Source organism: Thermobia domestica, chromosome 3, assembly GCF_964235325.1.
Source record: "Thermobia domestica chromosome 3, izTheDome1.hap1.1, whole genome shotgun sequence".
NCBI lineage: Eukaryota > Metazoa > Arthropoda > Insecta > Zygentoma > Lepismatidae > Thermobia > Thermobia domestica.
The window spans coordinates 90,136,499-90,158,818 of NC_137456.1; the positions used below are offsets into that span (position 1 = coordinate 90,136,499).

At 33.8% G+C, this 22,320-nt stretch overlaps 1 protein-coding gene across 1 annotated transcript in view; it reads left to right on the forward strand.

Annotated features, from left to right (window-relative positions):
* Nucleotides 1–22,320, forward strand: part of LOC145681865 (fatty acid synthase-like) — a 123,489-nt gene that overhangs the window by 52,554 nt on the left and 48,615 nt on the right. Inside the window, exons 16-23 of the mRNA XM_081753471.1 lie at nt 1,085–1,252; nt 2,817–3,121; nt 3,846–4,118; nt 10,331–10,533; nt 15,107–15,346; nt 16,394–16,517; nt 19,694–19,870; nt 21,330–21,509. Coding sequence (XP_081609597.1) covers nt 1,085–1,252; nt 2,817–3,121; nt 3,846–4,118; nt 10,331–10,533; nt 15,107–15,346; nt 16,394–16,517; nt 19,694–19,870; nt 21,330–21,509 — 1,670 coding nt within the window. The remainder of the gene's footprint in view (nt 1–1,084; nt 1,253–2,816; nt 3,122–3,845; nt 4,119–10,330; nt 10,534–15,106; nt 15,347–16,393; nt 16,518–19,693; nt 19,871–21,329; nt 21,510–22,320) is intronic.

Below are 22,320 nucleotides of genomic sequence, written 5' to 3' on the forward strand. Positions count from 1 at the left end.
AAGCTAAGATCATGAGCTTTTACGTTTATTTCAAGAAATTTCTGCATATCTCTATTAGTTTCTGAGTTATCTGCCAATAAAACATTATTGTCAATTGAAAGAGAAACTATATTTTTAATAATCGCCGCCATTTTTCAATATGGCGGTGGTAAATAGAGGCATGCAAACTTGCATCCCATAAGGTATGCTATTATCTTGAAAATGGCGCAGGAACGAAGTTTTCAGCTTAAATCTGTGAGTAGATATTGTCATTTAAGTGTGAGTCGATGTCTTGGTGTGGCCGCCATATTGAATCCAAGATGGCGGACTTTCCCCAAGCATTACGAAAGCGGATTTTGAATATATTATTAGCAACGCTATTTGGAAGTGATAGACGAAAAAACCATTTGTGTTGCAATTATTTCCGGGTCAAACCGTATATTGCCTCTACTAACCTGGTAACCCTAGTTTTGATACTCTACGTGTTTTTCACAGTATAGATTTAGACTATATAGTATTTAACTATACACAAAATGCTGCGAATATTATATACAAATATACTTCATATGGGAACATAAATTCAACGTTATTTACTTTTCGCTTTATGAATGATTGTTTCCGCATAAAGATTTGTCTTTTGTGCACTGTGACGACAAGTAGTGCATAGATCATTCAGGATCAGGGGTTCCATGCTCTGAAGCTCACAGGAGTTATTGCTATGGGCTAGGAACTACCATGTCCGGGATCGTCAGTGAGCACGGGTACGGCCATCTGTGAATTGCTCTTACTATTCAAATGCCTTACTACGGTTGAGCGTCTCATCACCACACCGGCCTCTGGATTGATTCGTGACTTATACTGCAGTTATAATTATCAGATAATTATCAGTAATAAGACATACTATTATACGTAGTACAATCATACTAGCGTCAATTTCTATACTTGTAAAATTATAACTCCTGGTTTGATTTAAACGCTCCTTATAGATATCCAGCAACCTAAAGAGTTTGTATTTTGAGCAATAACATAAAGTGCGCTTGGAATTATTTTTTCATAATTCAGACATAAGTGATATGTTTATGCATACTTTGGCTTCGTTTTCTAGGTTTGCGTGGCGAAGTGAAGATCAACTCTAATTGGATTGTGTTTTTAGATACAATTTTGCAGTTGACATTGCTCCAAGATCCAATTAGGAGACTGTATTTACCCACTAGAATTCAGAAAATTTCTATTGATCCGGCAAAGTATAAAGAAAATTTCATAAATAGACAAAGTAAGTATGACTGATTCTCTTGGTCACTTGAAATTAAATTAGTTATAATTGTTTTACATTGCTCCAAGATCTAATTAGAAACTGTACTTAACCACTAGAATTCAGATTTTTTTATTTGGTAAAACATAAGTAAAACTTCATAAAAGAGAAAGTACGATTGGTACTTTTGATTAATTCTAATTAAATTACTGCTATAATTGCCTTGTATTGCTCTAAGATCCAACTGAAGACAATACTTCCCGACTAGAATGCAGAAAATTTCCATTGATCCAATAAAATATAAAGAAAACTTGGTATAAAAAATTCAGTATGCCTGGAACCCATGAGCGGACTCACAGGGGGTTCACCAGGTCCGGACCCCCTCTCCAAAACTTCGCAACTCAACATACATTTGTATACTTTCTCAATAAAACTACACTTGTTTAGCAGGAAAATGGTTGATGTAACATGAAAATTTGATCTTATACTTCACCTGTACTCTTTCTCTTATAGGAACAATCTAGTTCTATTATATATATATATATATATATATATATATATATATATATATATATATATATATATATATATATATATATATATATATATATAATTGTATATATAATTGTATATACATATATACAATTATTTATCGTCTTTTCGCGTGCCAAATAATACTCGTTCAATACTACATAGATGTAGTGGCTTGTAGTATTGAATCCCTTCTAACAAAAAATGTCTGGGTGCGCCCTTGATACTTTTTATTAAATTACTGTTATAATTGCCGTAGGCTTTGATCTGTGAAGTATTACGTATCCATTTCTTTCATGGCTTTTTGTAATTTGGTCAGTTTTCTGTGAAAATGTGTGCATTAATTTCACTTAATAGTCTTGTTAAAATTGCCTTTAAAAGTCTATCCTTTTATTCTTAAGTATTTATGGAACATACTTATTGCATATTTAAAGCACAACACGTATTCTTCTCAAATCTTCAAACCATTCAAAGCATTCTAATATCACTTGATGGTTAAATCTTTTTAGACCTAAATCAACATGTTTTAGTAATAAATCACATCTCTGAAAATATGGTTGGTAGGCCGGTACGATATTTAGAATTTAGACAGCAATTATGATACGAAGAATTGAAAGTCGAAGTAAGAGAGTACATTTTATGATAAAAACATGATAATTACCTGATGACGTCCAAATGGTGGTAAAGGAAAAGCTAAACATGTCAACCCATCATTTATCCATTGTAATATACGATTAAGTCGTAAGTGCTATGTTGTTCAATATAAATTTGAACTTCAAAGGGGAACATACCAGTAGCCTGCTTGATCTACTTCTGCCTGAAAGTATAGTGTGATTTCATCAAACAAGTTGTGATTTATATAACTAAATTTGCATTTGATACTCGATAAATGTTTTACCTTCCTAAGAAATAACTTAGTAATGATAAGATGAATTTTTTTTCTGAAAATCAGCGTTATTCTCTATTTTATTATTGTTGTATATCTCTTGCTATTAGTTTACAGCATTTCGACTTCTCAAATGAAAAACGTTAATAACAAGAATTTTCTTCGCAGCTGTCCCTGTTACTTTGCATACAGATATCAAGACTTTACGATGTGAAGGCGTTGAAGTAAGAGGATTACAAGGAACTCCGATTACTACAAATCAAAGAGTAATGTCACCATTGCTTGAAAAAGAGATTTTTGTTCCTTACAAAACAGTACTTGATGATGTTGAAGAGGCTCTGAGGTTCTGTCTACAGATAGTCATAGAGAATATTGACATCAGGAAGCTAAAAGTTATCGAGTTGAACAATAACAGTGAAGATATTGTATCAAAGACAATCATGAAAATTGTTTCTGAATTTCCCATGGTTCAGGTAAGAAGCTTTTTGTTTACGCTAATACAAATAAAAGTTTCATCTACTTTAGATAGCTACAACACAAGTTTGTAATTCTCATAGTAATAAGTGTTTCTTATTTGGACGGGGGCGCGGTGGCTCAGTGGTAGAGCGTTCATCTCTGGTGCTTGGGGTCCCGGGTTCGATCCCAGCCCCCGCCAAGTGAACTTTGTGGTGGACAAACACCGTGCTCGTGGGTTTTCTCGGGGTTCTCCCGTTTCCTCCCACTTTCTTCATTCCACCGTTTCACTCATCTCTCATCATCACCGTCTCCTTTAGCCTAACTGGCATAACCGTGGGACGTAAAACTTAAAGATTTCATTTCATTTTTTTTTATTTGGACGGGTAACAGTTAAAGTGTGTAAGTCATATTTTCTTGTCTGATTAACACTACTTTTCTAACAAACAAACCAGCTGTTTTCTTTATCACTAGAACATCCACAGCCATCTGTTGATATGTACTTTCTTTCAGAATGAAGCTGTGGCATACTTCAGTTTTTCTGTTAACAAACTGACTTATCTAGATCTGATTTTTATGACTAAATAATTCATTTTGATAAAGTGACTTACACCATTTTAACTTTCACCCGTCCATTTTATTTAATGTTTACTAATGTGATGGATTATATGTATCACTTCAATCAAGCTAAATGAAGTATTTATTCGTTATTTAAACCTTTTGACACGGATATGCTATTTTCAGATTAATATTACAGTTTTAACTACTAGCCCAGCAGAGGAGATAACAGAATTAGATGATGTTGAAATACGTTTTATAGAGGATTCAGAGGAGCTTGACTGCCATTTGATAGTTTGTACGAACATCAATCTTTTGGAAATGTCAAAAAGTGGAAAATTTGTTTTACTTAGAGATATCAAGAACGTTCTTGAAGAGAAGATCATTGCGGAACAGTTAGGAATGGTGATTGTTTCATCTTTCATCGTAAATGGAATCAAATTCATTCTTTTGAAAAAGGTAAAATGACACAACCTTCATTTTCTCAAATTCTGCTACTTATATGAAGAGTCTTTTTTATTTACATCTACTTTGTTTAAAAGTATTTTGTCTTTATCTAAGCATATTAAATTTTATGATTCAGTGTGTTTTAGTACATTGCAGAAATGAGTCACAACTCAATAGTGTCAAATGCATGAACTCAGGCTAATGCTTGATATTCTACAAGAGAAAATTCACACATAAAAGATATTTAAAAGCTTTTAATAATTCGAATTAACTTATAATAAAGCATGACATGACCATTAAACTGGTTATGCCCGCCAAAAACCAACTTTGCATTGTATTCATTTCTGTAATAACTTGTAAGAAAGTAGTCCATTTCAGGCAATAAATAAGTTAATTAGACATTTTGTATAATAAAATCGTAAGCAACTTCCACGGATAGTTTGAGCTAACTAGTGGTTTCACCATCAAATGTGTATCATTTATGGTTTATGTTGAAGTCGATTGATAGGAAGGAAATCAATTCAAGTTATTATCCATAGGATCTTTATTTGGTACCCGCCAAAGTGCTGCTAATATGTTGAATGTCCTTCAACGTGATGAAGAGTTAAACTACGTCTGATTCTCGACCAAAAGCCTCTGCGCTTTACTTGTTTACTCTTCTTGATTTTATAACATCACTTGTATTAACCGTCGTTCCGTGTTATGACAATGGATTACTTTTCGAGAATTATTAACATTTGAGTGTGTGATCTAAATGAAACGTGTTAACATGTAGAATTGTATACAATGCACTTCCGCTAATATTGTTTTCACTTATTTGAATCACATCCATATGTGAAAGTGCCAGGTGTATTGAATGATTAGATTGTTTCACTAAATCTAATCATAAAGAAAACATTTCTTTGTACAGCATGAGTGAAAACTAATTAAATATTACTACTTATATATAACATTGAATTGAAATTATATATAGCGAATTGAACATATATATAGCATATTTGAATATTAATGGTAGTTGTAGAGTGTAAGAAAACAATAGGTCACTAAAATTAGAAAATATCAACCAGCACTTAGAATTTGCATATCAAATAATTAATTACAAAGATGTTTTTATTTTTTCCTTTAATTACCACTTAAGTATTAGTACTATTTAATACTTAGGTAAGAATAGGTAAGTATATTATCTGTAGACAGTGTTATTTTAAAATATACAAATATATAATTGAAATCATTTTCAAATTTTTGAAACTTCAGTACCTACAAAATATATTTAATTAAATGTAAGATTAACAATATACTCTTTCATAAGCAACATTTAAATGAATGAAATAATAGTTTGGTTTCATTGTAACCATGTATTATTTGAGTCAGATGATATATTCCTTTTAATCATTAATGTGTTAATACACATACTTAGATAGATACCTGTATTTCAGCATAGCTTGCTTCTTTATGTAGATGTCGTAATTAAAAGTAAAATATTACTCTTACACAGAGAAGAATGTACTTTAATAATGTATATCAGCAGGGCCATATTCACACATGGGCCAACATGAACCCAAGTTTCCAGGGCCGGCCGTATACCCTCATCTATAGCCCTGGATACAAACCTCTTTTAGCCTTCTGCACTGGAAGAGTCCACTGAATCTGCGAAGGTTCAAGGCCAGTGGCGTCGGAAGTATTTTTCAGCTGGGGGGGGGGGGGCAAACTGCTGTCTAGAAAATAGACACGGAAATGTAACATATGTAAGATAATACGAATATATGTTTGTAATGTAACAATAATTTGATTTGATTGGTTAATAATAATAATAATAATAATAATAATAATAATAATAATAATAATAACATAATGAAGCTGTAAACAGTTTCGTGAGAGTGAAATTTCCATCTATTAGAGGTATCTTAGTTTACATCTTTAGATTAATTAATTCCGTGTCAGTTTTGTGCTGGATTTTGTCTGGTGCAGAAATTTTCAATCACTGAAATCAGTTAAAAACATATAAAATTGTAAAATTTGTACTGCTCACGATTATTTGTAAGTACAATTTTTACCATTTTATATACTAGTACGTATTTTTAATTGTATTGGACGTTGCCACTGGAAACGAGGAAATTAAAATTATATCTTTTAAAAATCCAGTTCTAGTGTTGCAGTACACTGTAATATTAGAAATTGCTATTTAGAACTACAAACTTTGTAGCACCTTGTATTTAATAGTAGAAAGTAATTTCTACATTATAAAACAGGCTACATAATTAAGTAAAAAATAATAAAAAATATTTTTCTACCTACTTGACTTCGTACCAGAAATGGAAAAATGAAATTTTCACTAAAGACTTCATAAAATTTATATAGAAAATTCAATTACACTAATTATCCAGAGTTATTTGTATTTTTTACTACACTCACTTTAGTATATCCAGTTTGTTATTACATTCACCTCTCTTCCTAATCTCATTATATTCACTTCACTTCACACTAATAAAGTACGACACAATTAATAAGAAATAATTGAAGTTTATATTGAATTTTAAGTGCTATTTTGTAATTTAAATAATTGGTTATAATACGCGTAATATTTTCACTTACGTAATTCTACATTAATTTCTTTTCAAAATTGACCAATAGTATCTTTTCTTTCGCTTGTCTTTGATATGAATTCTCTTGCAATGGTGTTTAAATCTGGTCGCTACAAATATGCAACAACAGAAGGTGAGCCAATCTTTCCTGCGTCATGGACGTCCTCAAATATGTCTTTAGACTACGCAAACAGTAACATCATTTCAGATTTGGCTTGGGGGGGGGGGCAAGACCCCTTGATATATGTAAAATTTCGCGTTTTTCACTGACTTACTACTATTGTATTGATAAAATCTATATAAATCTCACTCAGGGGGGGACAAATGCCCCTCCCTGCCTCCCCTGTACGCAAATAGCTGAATGATCTTTCGCAAATACTCAAGAAGCTGGCATAGCGAGAACGAAAGTCCCTAGACGAACAACTTGGTCGAGAAGACTGCCAGCAGTTGAGGTTTCAGCACTAATAGTTTTTAATATTCTGATGGTCATCAGCGACTCAGTCGTCATCAAAGTGGGTGGAAGCAGCCTGAGCTGAGCTCATAATCTATCCAGGTTAAAATCCGACAAGTGAACTCCCAATTCTTGCTTCAAATATTCTCTTGAGAGAGGCCCACCAGCACTTATAGCTCCTCCAGAAAGTATCTTCTAGAGTTTTATGAGTTGTTTGAGGCCTGGCTGATTGAAACGACAATGCACTTCATTCAACAAAGAGTCAATGATTTCGAAGTACATTTTTCGAAGATCTGATACAGGTTCTAGGGTAGCTGCTAAGAAGGATTATCAGTCTCCTCCAACCTAATTGGTGTTCTCTTTGATCTTGATGAAGTGGGCAATTTTAAGTGTAGTATGTCTGCATTTTCCTTTGCTTCCTTATAGATGTTTTCAAATGCACTGTCCGTTCGTAGGTTTCTCAGAGTGTTACTGCTCTTTTAGCTCCAGAAGTAGAAGCTTCAGAATTTTGAAGCACTTTCGCCAGTTGTCCGCAAGGTACAAAAGCACGTATACTGACTATCAGAAAAAATATCATTCCGAATTTGTTCATTCTTTTCAAATGTCCTTTTAGAATTACTTTTTGATCATCGTTTCGACCACTTGTATTACTGATGATTCTTTTCGAACGTGATTTGAATTCGTTTGTAGTAGATTGAAATCTGATTAGAGATTTTCCCCTAACACACCAGCGAGTAGGACAAACAGGCAATAAATGTTTAGGATTACTTTTATTGATAGTTTTACAGGGCTCAAGAACAATGTCGGCGTGCGTATATTGTCTATCGTTTTGCAGAATCCAGGTTGATGTTTCAAACGTCTTTCACTATGGCCCGCACGTCACACAAAGGTTCGCATTTTCGTGCTACTTCTTGCAATGGAAGATCTAATGCATGATTACTGCAATGGATGTATACAGCTTTCGGATGTTGAGTCAAAGTTATCTTCTGCACACCATTCACTCGTTCTGACATGATAGCTGCACCATCATGACACTGTTCGCGTATATTTTCTGCATTCATGTTAGGTTTCGTTAGAATATCTTGGATCGTGAATTCTGTTTCCGATTTTGTGCCATGTGGGGTGATCATTTCCATAAATATTTTGTTGGTTTTCATGAATCAGAGTCAATACAGCGCACACAGATACAACCAGTGGCGTAGGGAAGGGGGGGCCCGGAGGGGCCGGGCCCCCCCCAAAGAGGTCCAACAATGTACTTTGGTACTTTGATGTTTGTAATTTTTTATATATTTTTATGTTTATAAATTTTTTTGTTTGTAATTTTTCTATATGTACCTATAACAGCACTTGGGCCCCCCCCAAACACACATCCTGGCTACGCTACTGGATACAACTGTTCTTTCTTTGAAATATCAGTCGTGGAGTCGGCTATGATTGCATAAAATGGAGACTCTTTAACTTCTGCTACCAAGTCTCTCTATATTGCATGTCCCATAATCTTTAAAATACTTTCAATCAGCACTAAGCCAGTTATCCTGTCGATGAATCCATTGGTTGAGAACAGGCACATCCATTTTTCTTGCATCCAGGAGTGACATCAAATTACTCGTACTATGCAAATGTCCACTGATTGTTTGACCACTGCGAGCTAAATATCTAACATTACTAGTTATTATAAGCAGTGACTGTCTTTCTTATTCTTGTTTACAAACTTGGTCTGAAAGGAGAGCTGAAATAAAGGTTCTGTTTCTGCACTTATATCTGAACCCTTTCACTACCACTGGGATATATGTGTCCCACGATACATTCTCAGAGAACCCCTGTAATTTACCACATTTTATTGCTATGAATCGATATTCCACTGGTAAAGAGAAACACGCTAATGGTTCACTGAATTCTTATTAATATTATCCAATAGACAGGAGTGGAAGTGAACGTGAACAATGAAAGTGATAATGGAACAGATGAAAGTGAGAAACAATGTACTAGTGATAAAGCAGTGGTTGCATGTACTGTAATTTGGAAAAGGATTCCGAAATGTAAAATATTTGTAATCATAAATACGACCCAATTGTTTTTCTGACAATATACATTTCATAATTGAAAATACAAGATGATCATTCATGTCAATACCTCTGGGACATAAAGGTCCCACGTAAAAATATCAGAGGGATACATAATGTCCCATTCTTCCCACATCGAAAAACGAAACGGTGGAAAATGTTTTTTTTTTTTTTTTTTACATATATTTATACGTTTGAAAACAACTTAAAATAGTCATATATTAATGTTTTTCACTCCGAAAAAAAATGGTAATGAAAGGATTAAACGAACGGAACGACAATAGAGTTCGCATATTTCATATGCTCTGAATTATTAATCCTACCTTATACATTTTTCCTCCTCACTATAAATCTTACAGCACTCTGCATATTGTTTGTGGGAACATTAATTTAACTTTATGGAAAATGTATTTAGTTCCTAAATGTCCTGTTACTCATTTAAACTGTTATATTTTTCAAACTTTAAAATCTCGCTCGACGACTCGTTTCATATTGCAGACTTACGAATACTTAAACAAAAATTTTAAAAGAATTTACAGTGTTTTGAGAATGTACACCAATGGAAATAAAGAGAATTTTCAATTCTTTTTCCTAACTCTTTCTGTCTAACATGGGGGCAGAAAAAGCGCCCGGTCTCTTGTTTCAAAGAGAAAGATGAATCTGGAATAGATATTTTTTTTTTCACATTACTATAAAAAGCAAAATTTAGTTCATATAATCAGTATTGTGTGATGTTTCTACAGTCTGAAAGTGAGGGGGCAAAAAGGGTATCTTGCCCCCTTTGAAAATTTCAGGAGGGGCAACTGCCCCCCTTGCACCCCCGGTTCCGGCGCCCCTGTTCAAGGCTAAAGCTGTAGGCGAGGAAGAAGGGTAAAGTTAGGGCTTAATGAAAGCTTGTGATTCTATTCAGTAAAGAAAAACTCAATTTCATATGTAGTGACGTCAAGACGATCTAATATTTTTGGATAAATTTGCGGCAAAATCCCTCGTCTTGAATCCAGAAATACACGGTAGATTACACACATATTACAGCATTTAAGAAAAATAAATATGAATGTAATTATTTTTATTTTTATTTCTTTTATTTTACATTGGTACCTGTTTCGTTTTAATTGTAACTTACTGTAGGGAGTGGAACAACAACAACCTGCGCACATGGTAAAAGTAACACTACGCAACGACTTTTCTTGGCTGAGAGAATTGCAGAATATAATGACCTCGAATCAGAAAGAAGACAAAAGAATTATTATTGTGGCTGATAATGACCCACTGAGTGGTATTATTGGACTAGTGAGGTGCCTGCGTCAAGAACCCGGGGGCCAGCATATTAGGTGAGTGCTGAAATTAAATTATGAGATATTTATATACAGTGGCGTAACAATGGCCTTTGGCACCCCTAGGCAAAATTCCTAGTGGCGCCCCTCACCCATCAAATAGGCCCCTTGCATGACCATCTAGAACTTAAGGGTACGGGCAGAATCGGCCATAAAGCGAAACAGTGGGAGGGCATTAACCGTTTTTCTTTTCATATCGTTGTGGTATGTCTTTTAAAAGTAAACTGGGCAGTGTCCTGTTTATTAAAAATATACTTATGTAAAAATCGGACTTTTTTTGCTGTGGTAGTGTAAATAAACAGTAATGTATCAACCAATATTACCAAAAGGATTTCAAATGAATTTATGTATATAGTATGTTACTATTTTACATAATCATAAAATAAATAATAAACCTTGTGAAACTGCTTGTGGCCTAAATATTTTTTGTATTTTGTTTTTTAATTGACAAATTGTATACCAAATCAGAAGTGTTTCTTTCTCACTTTTGTATCTGCAAATTCTTTTGTCAGATCAGAGATGCTCAATTCATGATCAAAAATTTCACCCGATCAAAGTGTCCTTATGGTACCCCTCCCCCACCTAGTCCTAGCCTATATTTTACGTTTTATTACAGTGATATTCGAAAATATGTTCGAAAATTCATTTTGGGGTGCTCGTTTGGGCAGTTGCCCGGTTTGCCCGACCCTTGGTACTTGTGCTTGGTTCTGTGTGGCCGCGGTACGTGGCAATTGTGCTGTGCCTCATAAGAATGGCAACACTTTCTAACTGGTTTTAATCCATATCTTATGGGTCATAGAATTTGTTGTTATTGTGAAGTCTTTTGCGCAGAGGAATTTTATTTAAAGTTAAGCCCATACATGTAATAAGTAATAAGTTAATAAGCCCGTACATATGATATAATACTGATATCGTGTTAATACAGGAGGATTAATTTCTTAACTTACTGTGCTATAACCCCGACGAGTTTACAGTAATGCCAATAATTTGATGCGCAAATGTAATGAACTCAGAGTGAACTGAGCAGGAATATTTATTCTTGCCATGTTCGGAAATGAAAACCACGAAAATTGGGGCTCCATTTATATAATTTTCTTCTTTTTTTATTAAAAACCTGATGCGTCCCCTGATATACCAAAACACCCTGTGCCCGTAAGCAATGCCTACCCTATTGCTACGCCACTGTTTATATAATTGAAGAGAATAAAAGATTTCTGCTATACAAGAAAGTTTGATGTTAACTAATCTTTCGTACGTTTAGTAACCGTCAGTATAATATTAGAACTCGTGTATGGTGTTCATTGACTTAATTAGTAATAAATTTCTTCTCTATCTAAGATTATTGTAATTGTATTCCTCATCAATATGCCAAAAGTCTGATATGATACAATTTCAACTGAGACCATAAAATTGCGGACAAAAAGGCACCTTTATTAAGTTTTTGACTAATTTTTCAAAAACCACTAACTTTAGAAAGAAAATGAGCTTGGCCAATTTGAAAAAGCAGAAACTTCCCTATCAGATAGAGCTTTCAGATTTTTCACAAAACTTACCATTATTCAGAAATAATGGTCACTTTTTGGAAAAATGTATTAAAAAGTAAATGAAAATTGTCAATTTTATCGTAATGTTGGAATGCTTTTAGGACTAATATTCATCATTTACCTACAAATGATATTTTTATTACGAAAGATGAATTTTACGATGTTCCTTGTTTCTTGAGATGTTCTTCCCATCCTCGAACTACCTCTACTATAAAACCTACTTATATGTTGTGTTTCGTGACATCTTTTAATGAAAATCCGAAGCTTTTTATTTTGTGCTTCAAAATGTTTGTACGGTCATGTCGCTTGTGTCAGGGCAGTACGACAATGCCCCAAAAGGCCATGACCATCACTCAGTTATTTTTTTTAATGGTCACGTGGCTCAAAAATTTCACCAAGGTTACATAGCACTGAAGATCACACCCGAATTAATATTGCAACGATACATTTAGTATCCTCTATTTAAGTTAATACACAAAGTTCAGGTATGTTCCCCTCGAAAACATAGTAAGAGCGGAACTACCTCTGCTCCCTTCAAAAATTTCCTGAGTCCACCAATGGTTCATATAAAACATTTCCACTTGACTTTTCTTTCGTGCATCGTTGATTACGAAAAAATTGAGATTGGTTTGAGACGACTTTGCAGTAAGTTTAAGAAAAAATTGTTTGGTCATTGATGTTTACTCTACAGTGGGTTTGGAAACAGTAAATAATCACCCTCAATTTCAAAGTGTAGAGTTGATAAGCGATTGATGCAAGTCATTCCATCTTTTGTTGATTAATAAGGATGATACTGTTTGGAATGCGGCTATTGGGACGTGATATCTTATGATTTAACTAGTTCCCATAACTGAACAGGATAAGCAATTATTAAAGACCGATTTGGTATCTTTAAAAGGTACTGTACATTCGTGATAATATAATTTATTCTCGGACACAATTTGGTCACGGATATTTCGTATTGTCATCCTTCTACTACTATGCGCGTTATGCCCGAAATACTACCCTTGATCTTCTTCCTCAATAGTCTTCTTTCCCAATACCTGTCCGTGGCGTTTTTTCCTTTAAATGTTAGTGTGCTAACTTTCCAAACTTTCTAACGTCTTCTAGATAACTTATTCTCCAAATTCTTTGCTTCATTCTTCCCCAACAGAACAGGCACTATTACTTGAAGTCAAATTGCTACGATTCAGTTGGCCTTAAGTATTTCTTTACATGGGATTGCCTTGTGTCTGCAATGCTTTCCTTAACAGTAGCTCGAGTGGTATCTTTCCTGGTGTATGCGAATTCTTCCCATAATCATCACGAATGGTAAGGGAGTCTTTATTTTCTTATTTTTCGTCCTTATTAACCAATAGCAGATTTAATTCTGCACATCAAACGCTTTTTAACCCTTTACTTGGATTCAATTTATTGTCATTTTAATTAAAGGTAATTATTCCGAATGCAATATAAATATAAATATCAATACCCCAACAGCTCATTTCTCCCGACTTTTTTTTTTTTTACTGCAAACTCACTTCAAATCAATCTTAAATGTTCCCCCTGACAACAGTTGTTACATAAAGGAGGAGACATTGTTTCATCTGAACTAGAGCCTGTCTATCTCATCTATGCTCTCGGAAAGTATGCGAGCAATACTTCGGCCCCATCCCCGCCACCCTCTGACGGAGAAAATTCTCCCTTTGCTTACGGAAAAGAAGTGAATGACCTCAGCTTTGTTGCCAATTTGTCATTCAATCGTTTGGTCTTGACGAGTGAAGATCGTAGGCTACTTAGAATGGCTAACAAGATAGAGGACAGCGAAGTCCGTGAAATAATTCATTTTGGCAACGCTTCCGCATCTAACAAATAGAAAGATCTCGGCCGCAACAACTTCTCCCTTCTCTTTTGAGGGAGGTACTGGAAAGCACACATCGACTGCAGCGCCAGAAGGGGCACAGATCAAATAGAAAGGCTCTACGACGTGCTTAGGAATTTTTTGAAGATGGTGGAGGTGATGTCATATTCACAATACTTTTAAGAAGATAATACCTGAACTTTATATATTAACTTAGAGAATACTGACTTATCATTGTGATATTAATTCGGATGTGATGTACAGCGCTATGGAACCTTGGTCGAATTTTCGAGCTAAGTGATCATTTTTTAAAAATCATTCAGTAGGAGCCATGGCCCTAGTAATGCTTTCAATACAGCTCTGATATTAACGATATAATCGTACGAACATTTTAAAGAACGAGATAAATAGCTTCGTTTTTTCAATTGAAAAGTGACGAAACACAAAATATAGATAGATTGTGTAATAGTGGTAGTCCGAGGCTGGGAAGAATATTTTTCCGATCTTCAAGAAATAAGAAGTATCCAAAAAATCACCTTTCGAAATAAAAGCATCACGTGGAGGTGAACGGTGGTCATTAGTTCTAAAAGAATTTCAACATTCTGACAGAACTGCAAATTTTCAGACATTTTTAATAGAATTTTCCGGAAAGTGAATATAATTTCTGGAGAACGGCGCGAGTCTTCGGAAAAATCTAAAAAAATTCTGTTTCTGTTGTTTCAAATTGGTCAAGTTTATTTTCTTCCTAGAGTTAGTCATTTCTGAGACATTAGTCAAAAACCAATTGATGCTGCCACTTCGTCCGTCATTACTTGAAGATGGCCGCCTTAGCGCAGGTCGTATCATAGGGGACTTTTGTATGATGATGAGGAAGATAGTTGCAACAATCATATGAAGGATAATATTTATTAGTAATTATGTCCACGAGCACCATATAAGCTACTTCTAATTCGACTGCCTTATTAATAACTTTAAAACTGAAATGGTTCACAATGCTTTCAGTATTATTGTAAAACCAAATTAAGGAAACTTTAAGAGTGGGAATCTCCAGTGTTTATTTTGTTCAAAACCTACCTGAATTACCCACAGTAGCATTTCATGTTTCATGTTCTTATTCTATTTAAATAACAATAATAATAAATCATAATTTGTTATCTCAAGATCTTTTTATCTTTTTATATTTTAGGTGTGTGTTTGTAAATGATCAAAATCAGCCTACATTTTCTTTGTCACATTCAACTTTCAAAGCTCAATTAGAAAAGGATCTCGTTATGAACGTGTTTCAAGATGGAGAATGGGGAACATTCAGGCATTCATTGCTAAGTGTGTCGCCAACAGTTGAAGCTGAGCATGCGTATATAAATACGTTAATCAGAGGAGATCTCTCTACTCTAAGATTAGTTCAAGGACCACTGCCTGAATACAGGTAAGTTGCTATTTCTTTCTCTCCAAAGTTAATCGAACGAGAGATAAAAACATTTTATCGGTATCCAAATATCAAAAGTTGCTCACCCTAGTAGCACACTTGGTAGACTCTGCTTAGGCTAATCGTTAGCGTGGGTAGGAATGGTAACTTCAAAATTCAAATTGAAAAGTATGTTGGCCGAACTTACTTTAAAATGTATGACGACCAACCAACTATATATAGTCATCTATTCAATAATTTCGACTTCACACTTCCAATCACCATATAACGATAACTATGGTTTTCATTTAGTTAGCAAATGCTCGGCAAAGTAGTCAATTACAACGTAGGGCAAAACGTTGGCAATTGGCTAGTCTACCATTTGCCACTGTTAGGCCTACTGTGTGTGCAGATTAGGGGATGCATACTTTTACTAATATTTAAGAAAGTTATTTCAATTCTTAACAAATAATAAATTTCTTCCATTTATTATAATTTTGTTTATTTGTTTTATGAGATTCCAGAAGACAAATGTCCTTTCTTATCTCTTTTCATTTCACTTTTTACATATAAAATTAAAAATTGCGAACTGAAACTTACCTAGTGAGTGAAAAAAAATCATTTCGTCTTGAAAAATACATTTGTGCCACGACGAGTAGTTTTACTGCATTCGGTTTAGATTCTTATAAATGTATGTTTCTAGATTATTAGACTTTTCAACTGAATTCTCCTTGTTAGAATAGTTTACAACTTCTAATTCGAATTTATCAAACATTTATTTACCTCTCTCGATATGAAGTACAAAATATGTTTTCAACAACGTACAAAGTGCAATCAGAAAAAAATATATGAAGAAGTAAGTTTTTTTTTAAGAATTACTAAGAAAATAAAAACCCTTGAGCATAGCAGCACTAATTTATTTTAAGAAAGCGGTTAGCTTGAGAGCATATTTTTGCTTTTTACAACATATCTTAAATAGTTATTCCAAGAGGAATTAGTATCATGCTGTTAAACAAGAATTTTTCTGTATTTTTAGGAATTATAGTAGTATTTCTTTATTACTTTAAGGTCCATTATTTATCCCGGAAGAGAAGTTTGTCACGTATATTACGCTGCAGTGAATTTTCATGATGTCATGTTAACAACTGGACGTATACCAGAAGAAATAATTTCTAACAATCCGGCCGAACAAGTAAGCAACTTTTTACTGATGTTCAAAACATTGGAAGGAAAAAAAAAAACAAGAAACATTCATTAAATCTTACATAGATAATTGAAATAAGAACTTTTAGGATCATCTAATAAATTTATTTTGGTTTTGGGAGATATCTATCAATTTAGTGTTCGTAGTCACGCTTTGGTTCGTGAGATTGAAATAGTTAGCGTTTTCTGCAAACTTTCTCTTTGGTTTTACCATTTTTGTTTCATTTTTGTTATATGTCCTATATTTTGTTGATTACAATAGTTAACAAAGGTTTTGTTGCATAAAAGGAAATACCTATTCTTAAAGGAACTTTTTGCGCTGAATTCGAATATGCACTCGGTTTTTCTCCATCACGTACGATTTTCCCGTAACAGAGGGATTTTCGGGAAAATCCCTCAAAAATTTCCCTTTTCGTTTATTTTACACCCCAAGATCTTGTCCCCTTGCATATACTAACATAGAAATTATACCTAAGTATACTTTGGTTCATATTTAACAAACCCTCCAAGTTTCGTAATAATCGCTTTATTCTTTCTAGAGAAATAAATATATTTGTATGTATACTGTGTGTACTGTTTATTGCACCTTATAGTAATGCTTTCAGATCTCTTAAGTTGAGGTAAAACGTTTTGCTTTATTACCACAAACACATATATAAAATATAATACAATATAATTTACAAGTGTGACAATTTACAATAAACAATAATACAAATGTACCAAAAGGTCATGAAAAGACAATCAAAACTATCACAATATATGAAACTTCCATTGGGTTACAAAAACGTACACTACTTCCTTCTTTTGTAAGAAATGTTGCATTCTCTAACAAGACCCCAACAATAGTCCCCCATCATTGAAGGATCCCATCGTCCCTGGTACTTTTTCTCCATTGCCATTATATCTTGGTGGAATCTTTCCCCCTGTTCGTCGCTGAGAGCACCTAGGTTAGCAGGAAAGAAGCTGAGGTGGGAGTGCAAAAAGTGGATTTTTAAAGACATCCTACAACCCAACTCTTTGTATTTCTGTATCATGTCCTGTACGATTTCTGTGTAACTCTCAGCTTTGTTATTGCCCAGAAAGTTGCGCACAACACACTTAAATGCTGTCCAGGCAGCTAGCTCAGCACTGTTTAACTTGCTGTCAAAGCTATCATCAAGCATTAATTTCATAATTTGGGGACCAATAAACACTCCCGCTGAAATCTTAGCATCACTCAGGTTAGGGAACTTATCTCGCAAATACTTGAAACCTTCACCAGATGTGTCCATGGCTTTGACAAAGTTTTTCATAAGTCCTAACTTGATATGAAGTGGCGGTAGTAATATCTTATTAGGATCTACCAAAGGAGCGTATTTGACGTTGCATTCTACAGGTACGTAATTCACTCTAGGTTCCCATTCCTTCACTTCATAATGTTTGTCATCAGCTCGGCTATCCCATAAACATAAAAAAACATTGGTACTTCGTGTAACCGCACTGCAGTCCTAATAAAATACCAACTACCTTGAGATCACAACATATTTGCCAACAATGGTCCTTCTAATTTATAAGATTTAGCAAAGTTGACATGGTGTCATAGGATTCCTTAATCTTCACTGAGTGCGCAAGTGGTATAGAAAGTTTTTTTATTTCCATTATGTAAAAGGACAGCTTTAAGGCTGACCTTTGACGCGTCGATAAATAACCTCCATTCTTCTGGAACGTAAGGAATTCCTAGCTCCGCCATCAACCCATTTATATCCGTACATACGCACACATTATCTTGCATTGAGAAATAGCTTGAAAATTGAACATGCCTTTTCCTGTACACTGATATGTTCGTTTCTGCATCCAATAAGTTCCACTGCTGGAGCCTTGATCCCAGAAGTTCCGCCTCTTGTTTTGTCAGGTGCAAATCACGGACTAGGTCATTAAGTTCACATTGCCGGATGCAATGTGGCTCGCGAACAGTCAGGGATGAACGTTGGATCCTTGGATGTACATGTTGATGTCTTTCTTTTGCATTCTGTTACATTTGATAACAAATATTGATAACCATTTCATGAACAAAACGAAAAAACTTGGAGAATTGTATATATATGTATTAAGATATACATATACTGTACGTTTAAAAAAAATATACGTTGGAAGTACATTCTATTTTTATACACGTTTCTAATTTACAGAGAGCAATACAAGTGTGTTGTTGACTATTGTAAATATTCATTTTTATGTCTGTGTTTGTAGTAATAAAGCAAATCGTTTTTACCCCAACTCAGGAGATCTGAAAGCATTACTATCAGGTGCAATAAACAGTGCACACAGTATACATACAAATATATTTATTTCTCTAGAAAGAACAAAGCGATTTTTACGAAACTTTTAGGGTTTATTAAATATAAATCAAGGTATACTTAGGTATAATTTCTATGTTACTATATGTAAGGGGACAGGAGCTAGGAGAATAAAATATCTGAAAAAGGGAAATTTTTGAGGGAATTTCCCGAAAATCCCTCTGTTACGGGAAAACTGTACGTGATGGAGAGAAACCGAGTGCATATTCAAATTCAGCGCAAAAAGTTCCTTTAAGATCAGGTGATTTTTCTCATGTAACAAACAAAAAGTTTAAATTTGTTAACTAGTGTTCTTTTTAGCCTTTTGCGACATCCGAGTTAATTTTTTTATACAATTTTTAGTTTTACCATAGTACAGTATTTATTAATTTTTTCAGAAGTCTTAGTTTTGAATTTTATTTGGGTTCTTCTTTGTTAGTTTTGAGTTCTTCTTTGTTAAGCATGTGAATCTTATTGGTCTTTTGTATGGCAGGGACAAATGATCTCATTATTGATGTCCCTATTAAAGACCCTAATCAATCAATCAATCAAGGATAGTTTCAGATATTCTAATGTGCAAATCTTGAATTAATACTTTTTTTTAATTTGTTGAATTGAAGGTCTTAATGATAAATAACTCATGTTTAATTAATTGTTATTGAAAAGTCTTATACATTATTTGTTACTTCCAGAGATAAAACACCAGTTTACTTCCAGAGTAACTTGCTAATTGCCCCTTTTAAAAATCACCATTAAAACTTATTTTGTGAGCATAAAAATAAAAATTGATTTCTTATAAAAATGAAATTACACAAAGATATAATCTTGATTTTATCTGTTTTATTGTAAGGACCACATTTTGGGTCTGGAGTTTGCAGGAAAAGATCGAGAGGGCAGGAGAGTAATGGGGTTGCTTCCTGCTAAAAGTCTAGCGACTTCGGTGTTATCGGATCCCACATTCACATGGGAAGTACCAAAGTCCTGGTCTCTTGAGGATGCCGCCACTGTCCCTATTGTATACGCCACGGTAAGTCATCGATTATTATATTATTATAAAATTAGGAATTAAAAGTTAGGAGCCTGACAAAAAGCTGCTCGTGAAGGAATTCACACTGGCAAATAAATAAATAAATAAAATAATAATAAAATTTTTCGCTTGAAATTAAGGAAATAAAGGTTATCTAATGTATCAACTTTGGTATATAGCAATTAATACAGTAAGGAAGTTTTCTTCTTTAAGTTTCAAGTGAGAAAACTTTAGTTCTCACAGGTGTGACTTCCCTCACGAAGTGCCTCTGCAGTCTGAAGTTTATATTTTTATACCCCAATCTTTCCTGCGATGAACGGACTACTTCTGATAGTAATTAAAGAAAGACGAATGTAACTTCATAGTTATTGGATATGTAGCTATTCAAAACTGTCTGTCAATATTTAATACCAGAATTACAACTAAATTGTTAACAGAAATAAATGAAATACTTAGATCTCAACTTACGTACAGTTAAGAGAGAAAATACAATACAATAGTGTTGATTGTTACTATCTGCAAGCATAGAAGTGGTTGAATATTTTCCTATGCTCTTCTTTTCATTTATTAATCAAATGTACGAATTACCTAGGTATTTTGATATAATTAAAATATGAATTCGTTAATCACGCAAGTATTTCAAAAGCTTCCTCAGCATCAATAACTTAGTCAGAAAACATTTTACTTTATTGAAACAAATATACGATAAACACAAAATTACCATTGTTCCTTCACCTGAAATATAATTATAAAATCAAATACTGTTTTATTGGTTGAAAAATAGTTCAGATTTAATAGTTGTGATAAAGATGTTATGGGATACCTAATGAGTGTATAACTCAAATATCAACAGTCTTACCTTGTGTTACGACATAGTTGACTTCCATCAAATAGTGTCAGTGGAACTGGTTACCTTAGTCAATGACTTCTAACTGCTGCTAAACTGAAGATAGGGCTTTGTGAAGGTCTTCCTCTAGAACCTTTCAAAGCTCTCCTTTTCTGCCTCAGTATATTGACGCCAACTAAAAAGGAAAGAATTCATATCAACTTCACAGTTTTCACGGATGTTTTGTTTTTAAATTTTAAAACAAATAGAAAAGTGAATTACAGTTGCCAGGATATTCATTTAAATTTTTTCTCACGTGAAGAACACTAATTTAAGACAGTAATAAGCCTATAAATTAAGCATTATTTTTCTTAAAGAAACACATTTTCTCACAGTTTTGAGAAGTGAGGCGTTTACCTTTCTACTCAGAAAGATTCTTAAGGAAGCTAAAACATTGTCTTCAATTAGGAAATGTAATAAACAAAAGCGTCAGCACACACAAAATATTTGAATGAAATTAACCACTTTATATTCATATTTGAATTACTTCAGATATGTTTGACTGCAATGTTATCAATTTTTTGTGGCTAAATTCAACTAGTCTCAGCAATACAAATGATTCAACCTTTTCAGGCTTATTATTCACTGGTAATACGAGGAGGTTTACAATCCGGTGAATCCGTCCTAATTCATGCTGGCAGTGGAGGAGTTGGACAAGCGGCCATCTCAATTGCACTTCATTACGACTGCACAATTTTCACAACAGTAGGAACTCAAGAGAAAAGAGAGTTTCTGTTGAAGAGATTTCCTCAGGTAATAAACCTTCATTTGTATTGACATGTGCCTACTATAAGAGTATTACTTTGTGTTTTTTAAAAAAATCAATATTTCGAAATAGTTTCGTAATTTTGACTTCAGTGTATTCATTACTAATAATATATGCAGCGAAGGTTGTAAAAATATCGAATAGGAAAATATAATTTCTTGGAGTATCTCTTAATTCCTGGGTGTATTCATTAGAGCATCAAGAAAAATCAAATGTTTATTTTTCTTCCTAAAGATAATATCTTATAAATCATAAAAGCCTTTTAATGCATTACGTCATAAAAGGATTAAGAAAAAGTGAACGGTACACGAAGAAAAAAGTAGTAACGCATGTTGAAGCAGAGCAAAAATTATGGTAAACTTCACCACCAAGGTGGAAACAAACAAGAACATTGTAAGCTTGTACTTTAAAATATTTTATTTCCCAATTTTTTTGGACAAAAACAAAATTTTATCCAATGCATCACTGCAATATGAAGAATTTTATGCAATGCGATAAATCGTCAGATCAAAACAACAAAAATGTTTTACTACCATTCTACCATTTAATGCCTTTCTATCCTTGAAGTGTCAGCAGTTCTTAAAGTGGTGTTATGATTTCATGCACTCTTCCTCAGTTCCCAATGTTTACTGTTTACGATCTCACTAGACTACAATCCCAGAATTCTCTCTTTGGCGCTTTCAGACTCTGTTGCGCCCCGCAGTTGGACGGTTTACGGGCCTATCTCCACTAATAATAATATTGTGTAATTCTGGTTTCTTTACGTTCCTCAATTATGAGCTTTTAAGCTATACGAGG